Raw genomic sequence first — 14,800 nt, forward strand, 5'->3', positions numbered from 1 at the left:
CATATATCAAGATGGGTATATCCCCTGTCAAACATACCCTCCTCTCCAGTTGAGGGAACTGATGTCAAATCTTTCTTTAGGCTGGTTCTCCAGACCTTCCTGTTTAATCTCATCTTGGATTGAGTCAATGCCAGTGTACTCTCATCCAAGCCTATGAGTAAGCTGATCAAGTGCATCAACTTGGTCAGATGTCCTCTGTGAGTACAATATGCCACTCATAGTAACATAATTCTAGTTCACGTTAAATAATTTGCAATTTATAAAGGCTAAAGTACATAATTTCTGTTTCTAAATCCAAATCAGGCAAAAGTGAAAAAGTATTCAGAAAGAATAAGATGTTTTGCAAAACCTACGTACAATCTATCTTTTGTTGATAATATCCATTTGAAGAACTGTATATGCTCTGATGGAAAATGTGTAAAACTTAAGAGATCTCGATTATTGTAGTTCCACAGGAATCTAGAGGACTAGTGAACAAACAGTTCATTTCTGATTTCCTTACAAAGTAAGCATAGTGAAAAGCATTAGAAGTGTAGAGAAGGCTATGTTGTCACTTTGACTTTTTTATCCTTTAGCCCAAGAATCAGAAAGGTAGGATATGTTTACTGGATGATATTCAGTTTATACAATCATATGCAACTCTCATTGAAGACAATAGTGGCACCTGCTTCTCTCAGTCTTTGTCAGAGTTGAATTTGACCCATTATAATACATAAGAATGATTTAGTCTTGGTTTACATAGATCCCTGGCCCAGGCAGCTTATCTAAGTTTTGAGAGATAAAGGCAAACTGTTAAAAGGATAAAGTAGACATGGGGAGAGTTATGTTCTGAAGTTTCATATCAGAACAACCCACAGAGATAGGTTGTTTTTGGTTTTTTTTAGCAGAAAGTGCTTCCCATGGCTGGTGATAACCATTTGTGCCAGCCTGTTGACTAGGAAGTCTCACTTGAACAGCAGCTCCATCTAGGGTGTTCACCTCCCACGCAGATGTCCTAAAGACGAGCATGCTGGATCTGGTTCCAAGATATTATGGGGAAATATTACATGCTTTCAGGGTTAGTGGTAATATATTTAAATAGAGGGAGGATGAGGCAAAATGAGCAGGTTTCTAGTCAAAGGTGTGTATGTGGACTGTGATCTTGATACTAACTGACCTCAACTAATCTGGAAAAACGTGCTGTAATCTGGGGCAAAAATACAGACTGTTGCATTAATTTTCGGCCCAACCAATGGGAGTGAGGGAAAAGGTATGTATATAAAAATATATTTATTTCTGCCTTGACCATGAGAACTATCCCTATGTAGATTTCCAAGGAGAGGAGCCATATTACAGCATGCCTTCAGAGTGGGAGAGAAGGTGCATCAGTAGCAGCACAAGCATGTTCAGCGACGTGTGTGTTCCATATGGTGTCTGCCTTGCATCTTCCCGTTTTCCAAACTCCTGAATGAACACCAGAGTAATCGAAAGCACGGGATGGATAAGCTTCCTAGTCCTATTAGTTACTGGCCTGCCATTTAAGAGGCTGAGGGTTATGGCCTTGGCAAGAATGTCAATAGGGAAGGCTGGTCCAGCAGTCCCTTGATAACATAATCTATTATCATACAGGGGTAGTGGAGTTCAGTACTTGATTTTGTACCTAGTTTAACAAAAGCTTACAGCTATGGTACATCCTCCTTTGTTTGAAGCATAGCAGCATCCACAGGTAATGCTTTCTACCACCTCTGGTTGGAAATAGACTCTCTCTCATCCTCATGGATGATCATCTGGCCCTGCTTATACATGCCTTTGTCACGTCCTAGCTGGAATGCACCACACCTGGATATGAAGCCATCAGGTCTTAGAAAACTTTAGCTAGTACAGAAAATAGCAGTGTATCTCCTCAGCAATATGGACTACCACAAGCTGTGCGGGTCTTGGTCCTTATCTACCAGGTTCTCAATGGCCTTAATCCAAAATACATAAAAGATCATCTAAAGCTCCAGGATTTGGACCACGGTTAATGACTTTATTTCTCAGGCACAGTGGAGCATAAGGGAAAGCTTTTCTGTGCAGGAAGATGGAGATTTTGTGGAGGGCAGGTCCCAGATTGTGGAACGAACTCACAGGGGTCAAGGACTATCATAAACCTCTCCACCTTCTGATCCCAGTGCAACACATACTTTTTACCTTCCCTTCTTATATATGTGCATATTGCTATGTTTTAATGTAAGCATACGAATTAAATCTAACAACACACTACGCTGCATACACATATTTCCCCTGGGGAGAGGATGAAGAATGAGTCACATGAAATATGCTAGGTGTGTTGCTTAATGCATTACTGGAAGGTGCTCAGGTGAGGAGGGTGGTATAAGTACCTGTATAAAATAGAATAACTTCATCCATGTGGGGGAGTGAAAAGACCTCTCTCTTTAGCCAGCCAGTTGGCTCAAAAGCAATGTTGACTGACTTTGGAGGGAAGATTTTTTCAAAAGTGATACATGATTTTTATGCCCCAATATATGGATGCCCATCTAAGGTGTCAGATTTTTGGAAGATGGGTGTTTAGCACTGGATGAAAATTGGGCCACTTTAAGGTATATGTTGAGTTGTGCACCAAAATCACTGGTCACTTCATAAAATGTTGGCAGTTGTGATGGAAAAATAGGGGAACACCATGACTAACAGAGATCCTTGGTACCTGACATCTTTACAAAGACATCTGCATTATGGAGGGAAGAAAGTTTGCATTGGGTTCTATTTATAAGCTGTGTATGTGAAAGGGAATTAAGAAATGGAGGGAATTCCTAATAACCCTGCATCTACAGAAATATCTTCTAAAAAATTTCCCAGGCTCCTGCTGTTTTGTTTTTCTTATGGTACTTTGCTTTTTCTCCATTAGGTTAATGGGTATATGGGGGGCAAATATTAGAAAATCGGGTGTGTTTTTTTTTTAAATTGCACTTACAACTTTACCGGTAAAACTGAGCCTTAATTAAAACTTGTCAAACGTTTGTTCTTCATCTAACTGATACATAAGAATTCTCGCCAAGCTTTTCCTGATTTTTTTTTTTTCTTCAGAACTAAAAGTAAAGTTATATAGGTATAATTTAAAAAGCATACTGTGCCCCATACAGTCAAATTAGCGTCCGGTATCTTAGATTAGCTATGTACGAGAAGTTTTGGTTACATTTCAATAGCACTTTCGTTGTTTCAGGAAGATGTAGAGATGGGAGTCCACCTCGATCCTGCTATCAAGGAAGTTCAGTACAATCCCACTTATGACACCATGTTTGCACCAGAGGTAAGAACATTTTTATTAAAACCAGAAATGTTAGTCTTCCAAATTAATTGGCATTGCACTGAGGAATGTAAGTAGCTTAAAAGGAATGTGTTGTGTTAAAGTTGTTCTAATGTGAAATTCAGACATTGCAATGCCTATTCTCTTCAAATATGAATGTACAGAGTTCCTCAAGTTCTCCCTAGATTCAGGGTTGCCTCAACCTTCTGGACTTTAAAGTAAAGATAAGAACTTTGGCTAACTCTGAAAGACACCACATAACACAAACAGGTACCCTGAGGATATCATGTACACTTGTAATCTAACTTTAAACTATTTTAAAGAGAAGAATTGTATGAGGTATGAAAGGTGGAAATCAAATAATGTGCTGCATTGTGCTGTTAAGAAGCCAGTACAGGAGATTACCTGGCTGAACATCCTGAAGTGTCCTGTGTCTTCTGTTCTTTTGATGTCTACTCGTAATGTTAATCAGCAAGCAGTAGAGATAGTTGCCAGAATTATAGATCTATAGCTTTTAGAAAATGGGTATAGTTCGGTATAAAACTAAAACCCAGTATTACCAATAGAAACCGTATTCATGTCATGTCATGATCACTCAAGTGTTTTCAATCATTTTTTTTCTAAATTAATGTAGTATGAGCGTACAAAACTCTTGGGCTAAAATTAACCTTCTTCAAAACAACTTGAACTATTTTTCTATCTTAACTGTTTTTCAGTAGCCTACAATCTATTTGTCTGAAGGATTGAAAGAGATGATTTAAGCCTTCAAGTTATGTATAAATCTATAACTTATTTGAAAACTTCTTAGTGTTATCCAGTATAAGAGTTAATGACACATTTAGACAAATAGAGGCTGTCTGCAGATTGGAAGACAACTCTGCATAAATTTTGCATCAGTTATGCTTTGTTTAGAAAACTTATTGTGCAACCATGGGAGCTAGATGCTATTTTAAACAAAAGCTCGCAATCTGCACTTTAAGTGGGCCAAATAGACAACAGAACTGTCTCAACTTATGGCTGTTGGTTTGCATAGATGTTTGATTTAAGAAACCCAAGTGGTCTCAAGTGGGACAGGTTCAAGGCTTTGTGATTGGAGTCAGCAAGCACAGCAGTCACAGTTAATGTGTGGCACTTCATTTGCACCTATTAATTAAATATTTTCTCTACCTGGTCCATGGTGACTTCAGGAAAAGTTACTACTTTATCATCTTAGAAAAGAAAATTAAGGCGGGGGGTGTGAACTACTAGTGGAGTCCCTGAGACTGGAGAGAGACAGAGTTCTCTTACCTTCCTGTAATTATAGACAGAACGGAGCTATCGGCCTCTAACAAGAATTTTAGAAAGACAGGAAATTTAAAATGGAATATCACAGTGAAAATAATCGTTCAGTGTTAACTCCTGTCTCGTGTTGAGACTAAGAGCATTATAGGGAAGTAAACTGAGAACACAGTACGGTTCTTTACATGGCATATTATCAACCTGAGGGAACCACTGCTACAGGCGATCAAGCCTAAGGGGCTGATCCTGGGCTGCATTCAGCATGTGTAAATCCTGTTGAGTACATTTGGTCCTGCGTATGTGAAACACATCTCTGAATCTGATCAAAATGTTATGGCTACATCCTTTCTCTTCAAAGGACAGGATAATTTTATGACTAGTAATATTCAAGATAAGGGTAATCAAATCTTATGCTTCAGTGCTTAAAATCTCATTGCCACGGGTTAGGAAAAAATTTTTTTCATATGTAATTATTGTGGAATTGGCTGGTGAGTTTTATGATTGTTTTTTCTTTTCATTGAAGCATCAGCTGTTGGGTATTGCTGGAGACAATATAACATACAAACTGGATTCATGGCCTGATCTAGTATGGGCAAGCAAGTACAGAATCAGAAATGGTTCTGTTGATCCGTACTTGAATTCTGCACTAAAAGGTTTTATTGGTGTATGACTGGGAATTGAGTATACAAAAAAAAAAAATCTAATGGATTAAATGATTCTCTCTCCTTCTGAAATTCATAAGAAAAAAATGAGAAAAAATAGGTTTTACGTAAGGGGAGAGAATAGGAAACTTTCTTCAAAGAGGAGGAGGCTTGGTTAATTCTATTATCTGCAGTCTAAAATGTGTCAAATTATTACATTTTAAAAACAATTTAATCTTGAGATTCGTATTCAGCACAGGAAAGCACCTTGGGGAATAAGCAACATGTATAAAAGGTAATATACTTAGCTTTAATACATGCAGCTGTCATAGTCTTGAAATCACAACTGCTCAGAGCTGGAAGTTGTTGTTTTTTGGGGGTTTTTTTGCAAAGTTTGGGGGTTTTTTTGCAAAGTTTGAGCCAATTTTGGTATGTATGGCTAATAAGTAGCACAGTCTGTGTTCTCAGAGATAAAATGAAGCAGAATTAAAAAGGGTTTATCAACTGTTCTGAGGCAAGAATATGCAGCCTCTGTAAGATATAATAGTTTAGTGTCTTAAAAGTTACAACCATAGAGTTTCTTGTTTAATCGACGAATAACAGTAAACCTGTAACATCACTTTTAGTGGTCCATTTTACATTAAAAAATTGTGTGAGAGATTGCTTTGGTAAATACAGATAAAATATTCAGTTTCTTATTTTTCCTTGGGAATTGGGGAGGAGTGAATAACATGTGAACGAAACATTCATGTGCTATGAGCGTGACATGTTACAGTTCTGGGAGACAGCTCTGCACTATTTCAGTACTGGTGGTCTTGCCATGTATGGGGAATACTTAACCTGTACTCATATGTAAGTATCTAGTTGAGCCTTACCTGTGTTTCATTCTGTTTGCCCAGTCCAGAATGGGCTTGTTTATTGGACGCAACACAGATGTGTGTGTGTGTGTGTGTGTGCATACGCACACTTCTGTCCTTTATGTGTACCATTGCCTTCTCCTGGATGGAATGTCAGACCTCCTCAAGTGTGTGATCATAGTCCTCAAATGGCTGCAATCTTCAGAGATTACAAAAACATGTACTATTATGTAAACATTCATGTGTCACTGCTTATCAATGTTGGTAGTTATTTTTATTCTGACGGTGGCTAAATTCACTTCCTTTGTGCTCCAACACAGTGGCGCTCAACTCAAATATTCTGTTCTCCATATTTTGAGAGAGCCCATTGATTTAAATGGAAATCCATTCAGATAGGTCAGAATATACAAATCAAGATCTGCCATGCAGCTCTAAAGAAACTTCTGCTCTTGCATTTCAGCTCTTCCAGCCCAACTCATCACTGCTGTAACTAGACACTATATCCAATTCTGTAAACTCTCCTGTGTAACTCTCTGTGAAGCATGTGGATACTTCATTTAACCAATATACAAATATAAAATTGTATAGTACTGCACTTTCTTTAGAAAACAGGTGTGTGTTTGTGTATGAATTGTCTATATTCTGTAGTTGTGCAGCTGATCCTGCTGAAATATTATTACATTTTTTCTTTAAGTGATAAAGATTTTACAAGGCAATTTCCATATTGCTATAACAGTTCTCTAGGGCTTGACTTTCAAAAAGGATAACACCATGTGGTTTTAGCTTCCCCTTCCCCCCTTTCCTGTTATCTTCTGTATGTTTGCCTTATTTACCTATTTAATGGGAGTTTTGCGTGTGGAGTAATTTTTTTTTTATTGAATTGTCCTTGCCAACAGTGCTGTGAGCAAGAAGCTTCACCGTGAAAATTACTTAATGCATAAAGAAACTCCTATTCTAATTGGTATATAATATAATGTACAAATATTATTCTGACATATATTCAGTTACAGTAGCCATAAAGAGAAAGTAAGCTAAAGCCACTACATACTGCCCTTCTTGAAAGTCACACAGTTCGTTCCCTATAGAACATTATAGATGATTACAAAATACTTAGCAAGAAACTAATTCCTTCTAGAATAGTGTACAACCTTTAAATACTTTCTTCTAATTTTGTTGATGCAGTTTGGGCCAGAAAACCCGTTTAGGACTCAGCAGATGGCTGCACCTAGGAATATGCTTTCTGGATATGCAGAACCAACACACATCAATGATTTCATGTTTGAACAACAGAGAAGAACATTTGCAACTTATGGTAAGACCTACAACTCCTTATATTTAACCTTTGAGGCTGATCTCTGTCTTATACTGTTGCATGTGTGGCTGGGCCTGTAACAGACTTACCAAATAATATTAAATGAGAATCTTCACAGTTATAGATCATGGCATTTATTTTGGAAATGTTATTCAGGAATTCCTCTGAAACATTAATCAAATGCAAGACCTCCTACTGAACCATTTTAATTAAAACCTCCATTAGTTGTGGTTATGTAGAAGATGGAAATTACAATTTCACATTTTAACAAATAGACCTAAAATTATAAGCCTATTGTGGGTAGGTTCTGTCATAGCTATATTTTGTTAGAATCATATCTGAAAGTTAAAAAGGCTACTTACCATAGCAACTGGTTCTTCATGATGGTTGCATATATGGATCCACACTTCCCACCCACCTTCCCCACTTCAGTATTTTGTTCATGACTTTTGAATGAATGGAAGGACATGGATGGGTGGTTGGTGCCAACACCCTTTTTTTAAGTTTTCTGTCTCAGCGGTGTGAGGGTGTATGGCTTCCTAGAGGATGCGTGCGAGAAGCTTTGAGCTCTTGTTAAAGACACTCGTCTCCTTATGCATTTGGATCCATATGGGCAATTGCCATAGTAACCAATTACTTCATCTCAGACCTTTTTTTAGCTTTCAAATAGCTACATTGTGAAAAAGGATAAAGCTTGTTTTAATCCTGTTCAGATTGAAACAGTGCAATAGAAAATGTACAGTATGTAAAAGCAAGTGGATTTCTGAGCTTTTTCAGTACAAAGAATGTGCTGTGTGTTTACATGAAATTTTAACAAGTTTTCTTATACATTTCAGCATACAAGGCTTTTATTTTTTCACTTACCATTTGTTTATCGTTATTAAAAACTTATCAGTTTTTAAAATATAAAGTTTAATTTGACATGCTTCTGGCGATGTCAACACTAGAGAGCTTACAGTGGCGCTGCTGTAACGATGCAGCTGTGCTGCTGTGAGATCTCTCATGTAGCTGCTTTATGCTGATGGAAGAGAGCTCTCCCGTCAACCTACGTAATCAACCCCCAACGAACGGCTCTGTCGGCGGGAGAAGCTCTCTCACCGAGGTAGCGCTGTGCACACTAGTGCTTATGTTGGCGTAAGTTATGTTGCGCAGTGGGGTGGAGTATTCACACCCTTGAGTGACATAAGTGTTAGTGTAGACATAGCCTCTTTCTGATGAAGTATGAGAGTTTGAAGAGCATAAATTATCCACCAGGCAGGTTCTGAAATTTCCACACAAATTATTAAATAATATATAATACTCAGTCCACTGCTGTTTTAAAAGATCTGTGTATGCAGATTTCTTTCTAAATTAAACTGTTATTAAGGCCATGGTCCAGCAATTGATTGCTTGGCACAACAGTCTGCCCACATGCTGAGCCCCATTGACTTCACTGGGGCACTGTGGCCATACAGCAATCTACTTGTGTGCTATCAGTTGCAGGATTGGAACATCAAGGTTTAAATTATGAAAACTAGAGTCAGTGTGAGCCATGTTTACCCAGAAAATCGTGAGGCTAAAGTATCAAATTTTAAGTAATTCTTTCAACTGTCATAAATTACCATTTAATGTGTATATCTTCAAATTTTCTTTTTCAGTTTCCTCTTTGGTTTGTTGTTGCTTGTTTCCATATGCACTAGCTACCATTAGTACTATTTTATAAGTGTGATGCTAATTGGGATGTCTACACTGTGATTCGGTATGCCTACACCTGCAGCACCGAGTCTGAGCCCATGTCAGCTGACTCAGGCTCATGGGGCTCAGGCTGCGGAGCTATAAAACTGCAGTGTAGACATTTGCGCTTGGGCTGGACCCCAGGCTCTAAGGCCCTTCCCCCTTGCAGAGACTCAGAGCCCAGGCTCCAGTCCACGCCCAAATGTCTAGACATACTGCAGTTTTATAGCCCCACAGCCCGAGCCCCATGAGCCTGAGTCAGCTTGCCACAGGTCTTGTATTGCAGTGTAGACATACCTATTTTTAGGAGTAACAGAAAATAGTGGCAACCTTGTCCATAGGAGCTTTGTACTGTTCTGGGGTTGGTTCCGTAGGTGTAGGTCTTCTGGAAATGACGGAAGTGGAGCAGCAAAAAAGCTGTGCTAGACTCGGTAAATCAGCAGAACCAGCACGGAAGCATTAGAAGGTTCAATTAGGAGGAGCAGTAAATGAGAATTGTGATTTCTCAGCATATTAGCAAGTTTGTTATGAATTACCTGAAAACATACCAGCATTCTTGAAATACGTTGCCAGAGTCTCATCGTGCTATCGTCCATAGAAAACTTTATCTTTTAAAAATTGCCTTTCAGTTTTGGGAAGGGAAGATAAAAATTTCTCATGGTAAATTGGATTAGTAGCAGAGCAGAAGTGTGTAGTTGTCTCTATATAAATCTAGGTGGGAAGCAATGTTGCTGACTGATTCTGCTTCAGCATACTGGAAGAATCAGTAAAGTAACCCTGCTTCAAAGTTGCAGGTTTCAAAGGCCTTCAACCTCAGCTGTTAGGGCCCATTTTATTCAATTGGCATTTGTTTAACCAGTGACTTGTCTCTAGAAATGCAAATTAAGTATATTGTAAGATAGAGGGCCTTGTAAGTGAAATACTTTTGTAAAAGGAAGCAGAGGGAATTGGTGAGGGATTTCTGTGCCTTCCATTTAATCTATTTACTATACTTAGAATTACAATCTTGTTTTATGTGTAATTCTTTAAAATTGAATACGCAGTCAGCTAAAACCCTGTTTACTATATTGCTTGGCAAACAAAACAAGTAGTTTTGTGGCTCAGAATATTTTCAGTCTACTTTTCTTAAGATAAGTACTTAACTTTCCTGTCAGCAATATTCTTTCTGTTCCCATTCTTGGAAGGGACAGGGGCATACTTCTTATACCAGGGGTGGGCAAACTATGGGCTGCGGGCCACATCCAGACCACCAGGCGATTGAATCTGGCCCTCGAACTCCTGCAAGGGAGTGGGGTCTGGGGTTTGCCCCGCTCCCACACTCTAGCCGAGGAGCAGGGCCAGCAGCTGCTCCACGCATGCGTACTGCGGCTCCCAGAAGCAGTGGAATGTCCCCCCTCCAGCTTCTATGTTTAAGGGAAGCCAGGGGGCTCTCCGCACTGCCCCTTCTGCAAGTGCTGTCCCTGCAGCTCCCATTGGTCGCAGTTTCCAGCCAATGGGAGCTGTGGGGGCAGCACCTGCAGACAGGGCAGCTTGATATTAAAATGAATATGACTTATTTGAAGTAGCTTCTTGTTCTCTTTGGCACTAAATAAGTTCTGTTGCTTCAGAGAACCAGGTCTAAGTGGCTAGTTGTTAGACATCTGAATCACTTATTTTCATAAATGTAGTTTGATGCCTATATTTTCAGAAGTGACTAGTGATCTTGTCAGCAAGTTAAGGAAGTATGGGCTGGATGAATGCACTATAAGGTGGGTAGAAAGCTGGCTAGATTGTCGGGCTCAACGGGTAGTGATCAATGGCTCCATGTCTAGTTGGCAGCCGGTATCAAGTGGAGTGCCCCAAGGGTCGGTCCTGGGGCCGGTTTTGTTCAATATCTTCATAAATGATCTGGAGGATGGTGTGGATTGCACTCTCAGCAAATTTGCGGATGATACTAAACTGGGAGGAGTGGTAGATACGCTGGAGGGGAGGGATAGGATACAGAAGGACCTAGACAAATTGGAGGATTGGGCCAAAAGAAATCTGATGAGGTTCAATAAGGATAAGTGCAGGGTCCTGCACTTAGGACGGAAGAACCCAATGCACAGCTACAGACTAGGGACCGAATGGCTAGGCAGCAGTTCTGCAGAAAAGGACCTAGGGGTGACAGTGGACGAGAAGCTGGATATGAGTCAGCAGTGTGCCCTTGTTGCCAAGAAGGCCAATGGCATTTTGGGATGTATAAGTAGGGGCATAGCGAGCAGATCGAGGGACGTGATCGTTCCCCTCTATTTGACATTGGTGAGGCCTCATCTGGAGTACTCTGTCCAGTTTTGGGCCCCACACTTCAAGAAGGATGTGGATAAATTGGAGAGAGTCCAGCGAAGGGCAACAAAAATGATTAGGGGACTGGAACACATGAGTTATGAGGAGAGGCTGAGGGAGCTGGGATTGTTTAGCCTGCAGAAGAGAAGAATGAGGGGGGATTTGATAGCTGCTTTCAACTACCTGAAAGGGGGTTCCAAAGAGGATGGCTCTAGACTGTTCTCAATGGTAGCAGATGACAGAACGAGGAGTAATGGTCTCAAGTTGCAGTGGGGGAGGTTTAGATTGGATATTAGGAAAAACTTTTTCACTAAGAGGGTGGTGAAACACTGGAATGCATTACCTAGGGAGGTGGTAGAATCTCCTTCCTTAGAGGTTTTTAAGGTCAGGCTTGACAAAGCCCTGGCTGGGATGATTTAACTGGGAATTGGTCCTGCTTCGAGCAGGGGGTTGGACTAGATGACCTTCTGGGGTCCCTTCCAACCCTGATATTCCATGATTCTATGATCTTGGAGGCCTCAGATTTTTGGGTGGCCAACTTGAGGTGCCTGAAAGGGGCCTGTTTTTCAGAAAGTGTTGTGTATGTAAAGTCTAAAGGACAAGCAAGACTACATATGTTCACTAAGTACTGTTGCTCAGATCCAGCACCAAACAGGAGTAAGATTTGGCTAGTAATTTTTACAGGGCCCAAGAGTATGAGAAAGTAAGTGTTTCTATCAGTGTGTGCACATAACATTTATTGGAAGTATATTATCCTTGCATTCAAGTGTCACTGTCAAAGTACAGGTCACTTTGTCTGGGCTGTCAATTGCCAATTCCGCTGGGGTTGTTTAAAATTTCAGTATACAGATCCTTGGAGTTTCATTCTACAAGAGTGATGTAATCTTCTATGAGTGCATCTTTAAAGAGATTTATTTACCTGTAATTGTTCTGTTACGTGCATTAGGCTTGTTTGTGCTTATTTACCCCCAACTTTTTTCAGATATAAGGTGGAGTGGAATTGTGCCTTTCCAATCAATGTCAACATAAAATCTTGATGTCTCTAGTTTTAATGGCAACTGAAGGAAAGATGAGTGTTAGGGCAGGTCATGTAAATGCCTAGCACGCTAACTCAGTAGGAGAAAAGGATGCTTTCCGTTGAAGCTGCATTTGGAAGTCTGTCAGACTTCCCATGGTAAAGTAGAAAAGCTTTTCTATAAGAAAAGATACTGAACCAAGGTCAACCTTGCTTGTAAGTAGGCATGGCTCCCGCTGAAGCCTGAATTTGTCTCAGTTGCTCTTTTCAGTGGCTTGCTGTCCCTCCTTCCCACTACTGAGCAAATGAGTCCCAGAGATGGTGTAAACACAGCTCGAGGACAAATAAACCACTGCATTGATTTTGACATCTATCCAAAGTAGAATCTCTGCTTTAATAACAGAAACCTTATAGCTTAGAGGAACCCATTAGATGACTGGCTCAGTAACAGCAGGCAGTTGCCTGTAAATCTAATTGGCAATGTCTGTTCAGCTTGATTGTGTTGAACACATGATACTATAACATTTAGATAATCTGTATAACAACTTGGAATAATTTTTACTAAATTACTACACAGGCATGATGGAGCTTCATATTTTATCACGAATGGGTTTATTTATATTTCACTTTCCTATAATATGCATGTGGACCACCTGGAGGTATAGAGTGCTCTGTAGGGTCAGATCAGAGTTAAAGCACCAAAGCACAAATCCTGATTCCAAAGGCAGATCCGCTGCTTTGCTCTGCTCTTCTGCCAACTCCTCTAGACATTTCAAGAACAATTGACTCTTTCAGTATTGAAAAAAAAAGGCAGACTGGGAGTGTTGCTGATCCAGTGCACTTTCCCTAAGAGAAGGGGGAAATAATTGTGCTGGTGCAGGGATATCCATGGAGAGACTCTAGTGTCATGGTTCTCTCTGTGTGGATCCACAAAATGTCAAGTCCTGTGGTAGTGCGGTGTAGTGGTGTTTGCGCTAGCATTTATCTGCGGATTTTGTTGGTCACCTTCAATTTCTTGATTTAATTATCTGAATTCTGAGGTCTTATGTGAGTCTTCAAAGGACACTGTCCCATTCAAATATTTAATTAAAATTAATTATATGTCCACAAGGGTGCACTTTCTCAGAAAAAATGGCATTAGTGATAGTAAATATTCTGTGCACCTGTTCCATAGAAACTAATTTAATTATTTATCTTTACTATAACATTAAAGGTTGTGCCATCTACTTGTGTTCTTCGCACCACAGTCCCAGTTATTTAATGCAATATGTGCTGTCATGTTGCATTTCTTAGAATGTGCGTTCTGTATCAGTAAAGAATGGTACAAATTTAGAAATTAATTTGCTGCTGTAACAGTTCAGTTTAAGGGCTGTTCCTGAGGGTAGCACTCAGTACTTTAGCATATGGCCGATTTCAATAACTTGACCAAGCAATAACTTACTTCAACTTATAAGAGGTTTGAGCGCTCTGGAAGCAGCACGCTCAGACTCTAGTGGGAAGCAAGCACCAGGCAATGCTCTGCAGTAAATCCAATAGCTAGGCTGGGAGAAAAGTTGATGGACTTCAGAGCATATCTTATCCAGTCCCTCTTGGCTTAGGAAGATATCTTAAATATAGGGCTTTGAGGAAGATAAATTGGGGCAAAGAGAACTGAGAACCAAGAGGAGAATCAATCACTGAGAACATATGCAGAACAAAAATTTCAGCTAACAACTGGTATTTTTGCTTTTATTATAGGTTATGCATTAGATCCCTCTCTAGATACTCAGGACGTTGCTACTAAATACATTGGTTCTGTAGAAGAAGCTGAAAAGAATCAAGGTAGGTAATGTCAAATTGGATATAAAACCATTTGGTTTTAATGGCAATCTGTTCTGTTGTGTTTCAGTTTTATAGAAAACAGGCTATCATGAAATGCTAGGAAATATTAACAAAGGTTTGTGATGTGTCAAGAGAGATGCTCCTTAGACCAGAAGTCTAGGATGAAATTTTTTCTTTTTTTTTTTAAACTCAATAATGAACGGTAGTTTCCCTTCCATGGTCAGGTTAAGAATAGTTTGGGGGGCAGGGGGTGTTTCTCATTGTTTTTGTTTTTTGTTTTTTCCTAGAATGTGAATCTTTTTTAATAGTCGTCTGATTTTTTCTAACATCAGATTTCAGATTATGATTTCACATTAGAATAGAACATTTTTTCATATACAAATAGACTTCAGAGGTGTGTATTTTTGGAGTTCAATTGAGCTGTGGTGTCATCCTTATTCCATCATGCTCTGAGCTAAAATTGTATTTTCCCTGCATTGCAATAGCTTCTTTAAGTAGGTTAATCAGCTGTATCATAGTATTCAGTGTTATGGGGTTAGCAGATAAATGACGTATACACCAATTTACCTTAACACT

General features: G+C 39.5%; 1 protein-coding gene across 3 annotated transcripts in view; it reads left to right on the forward strand.

Moving 5' to 3' along the window:
* The window catches only part of CDC40 (cell division cycle 40), a 59,062-nt gene that overhangs the window by 14,345 nt on the left and 29,917 nt on the right, over positions 1–14,800 (forward strand). For all 3 annotated transcript variants that reach the window (XM_073337030.1, XM_073337032.1, XM_073337031.1), the window contains 3 exons: positions 3,200–3,286; positions 7,242–7,371; positions 14,141–14,224. In XM_073337030.1, the coding sequence (XP_073193131.1) occupies positions 3,200–3,286; positions 7,242–7,371; positions 14,141–14,224 (301 nt within the window). The remainder of the gene's footprint in view (positions 1–3,199; positions 3,287–7,241; positions 7,372–14,140; positions 14,225–14,800) is intronic.

Source organism: Lepidochelys kempii, chromosome 3 (assembly GCF_965140265.1).
Source record: "Lepidochelys kempii isolate rLepKem1 chromosome 3, rLepKem1.hap2, whole genome shotgun sequence".
NCBI classification, from domain to species: domain Eukaryota; kingdom Metazoa; phylum Chordata; order Testudines; family Cheloniidae; genus Lepidochelys; species Lepidochelys kempii.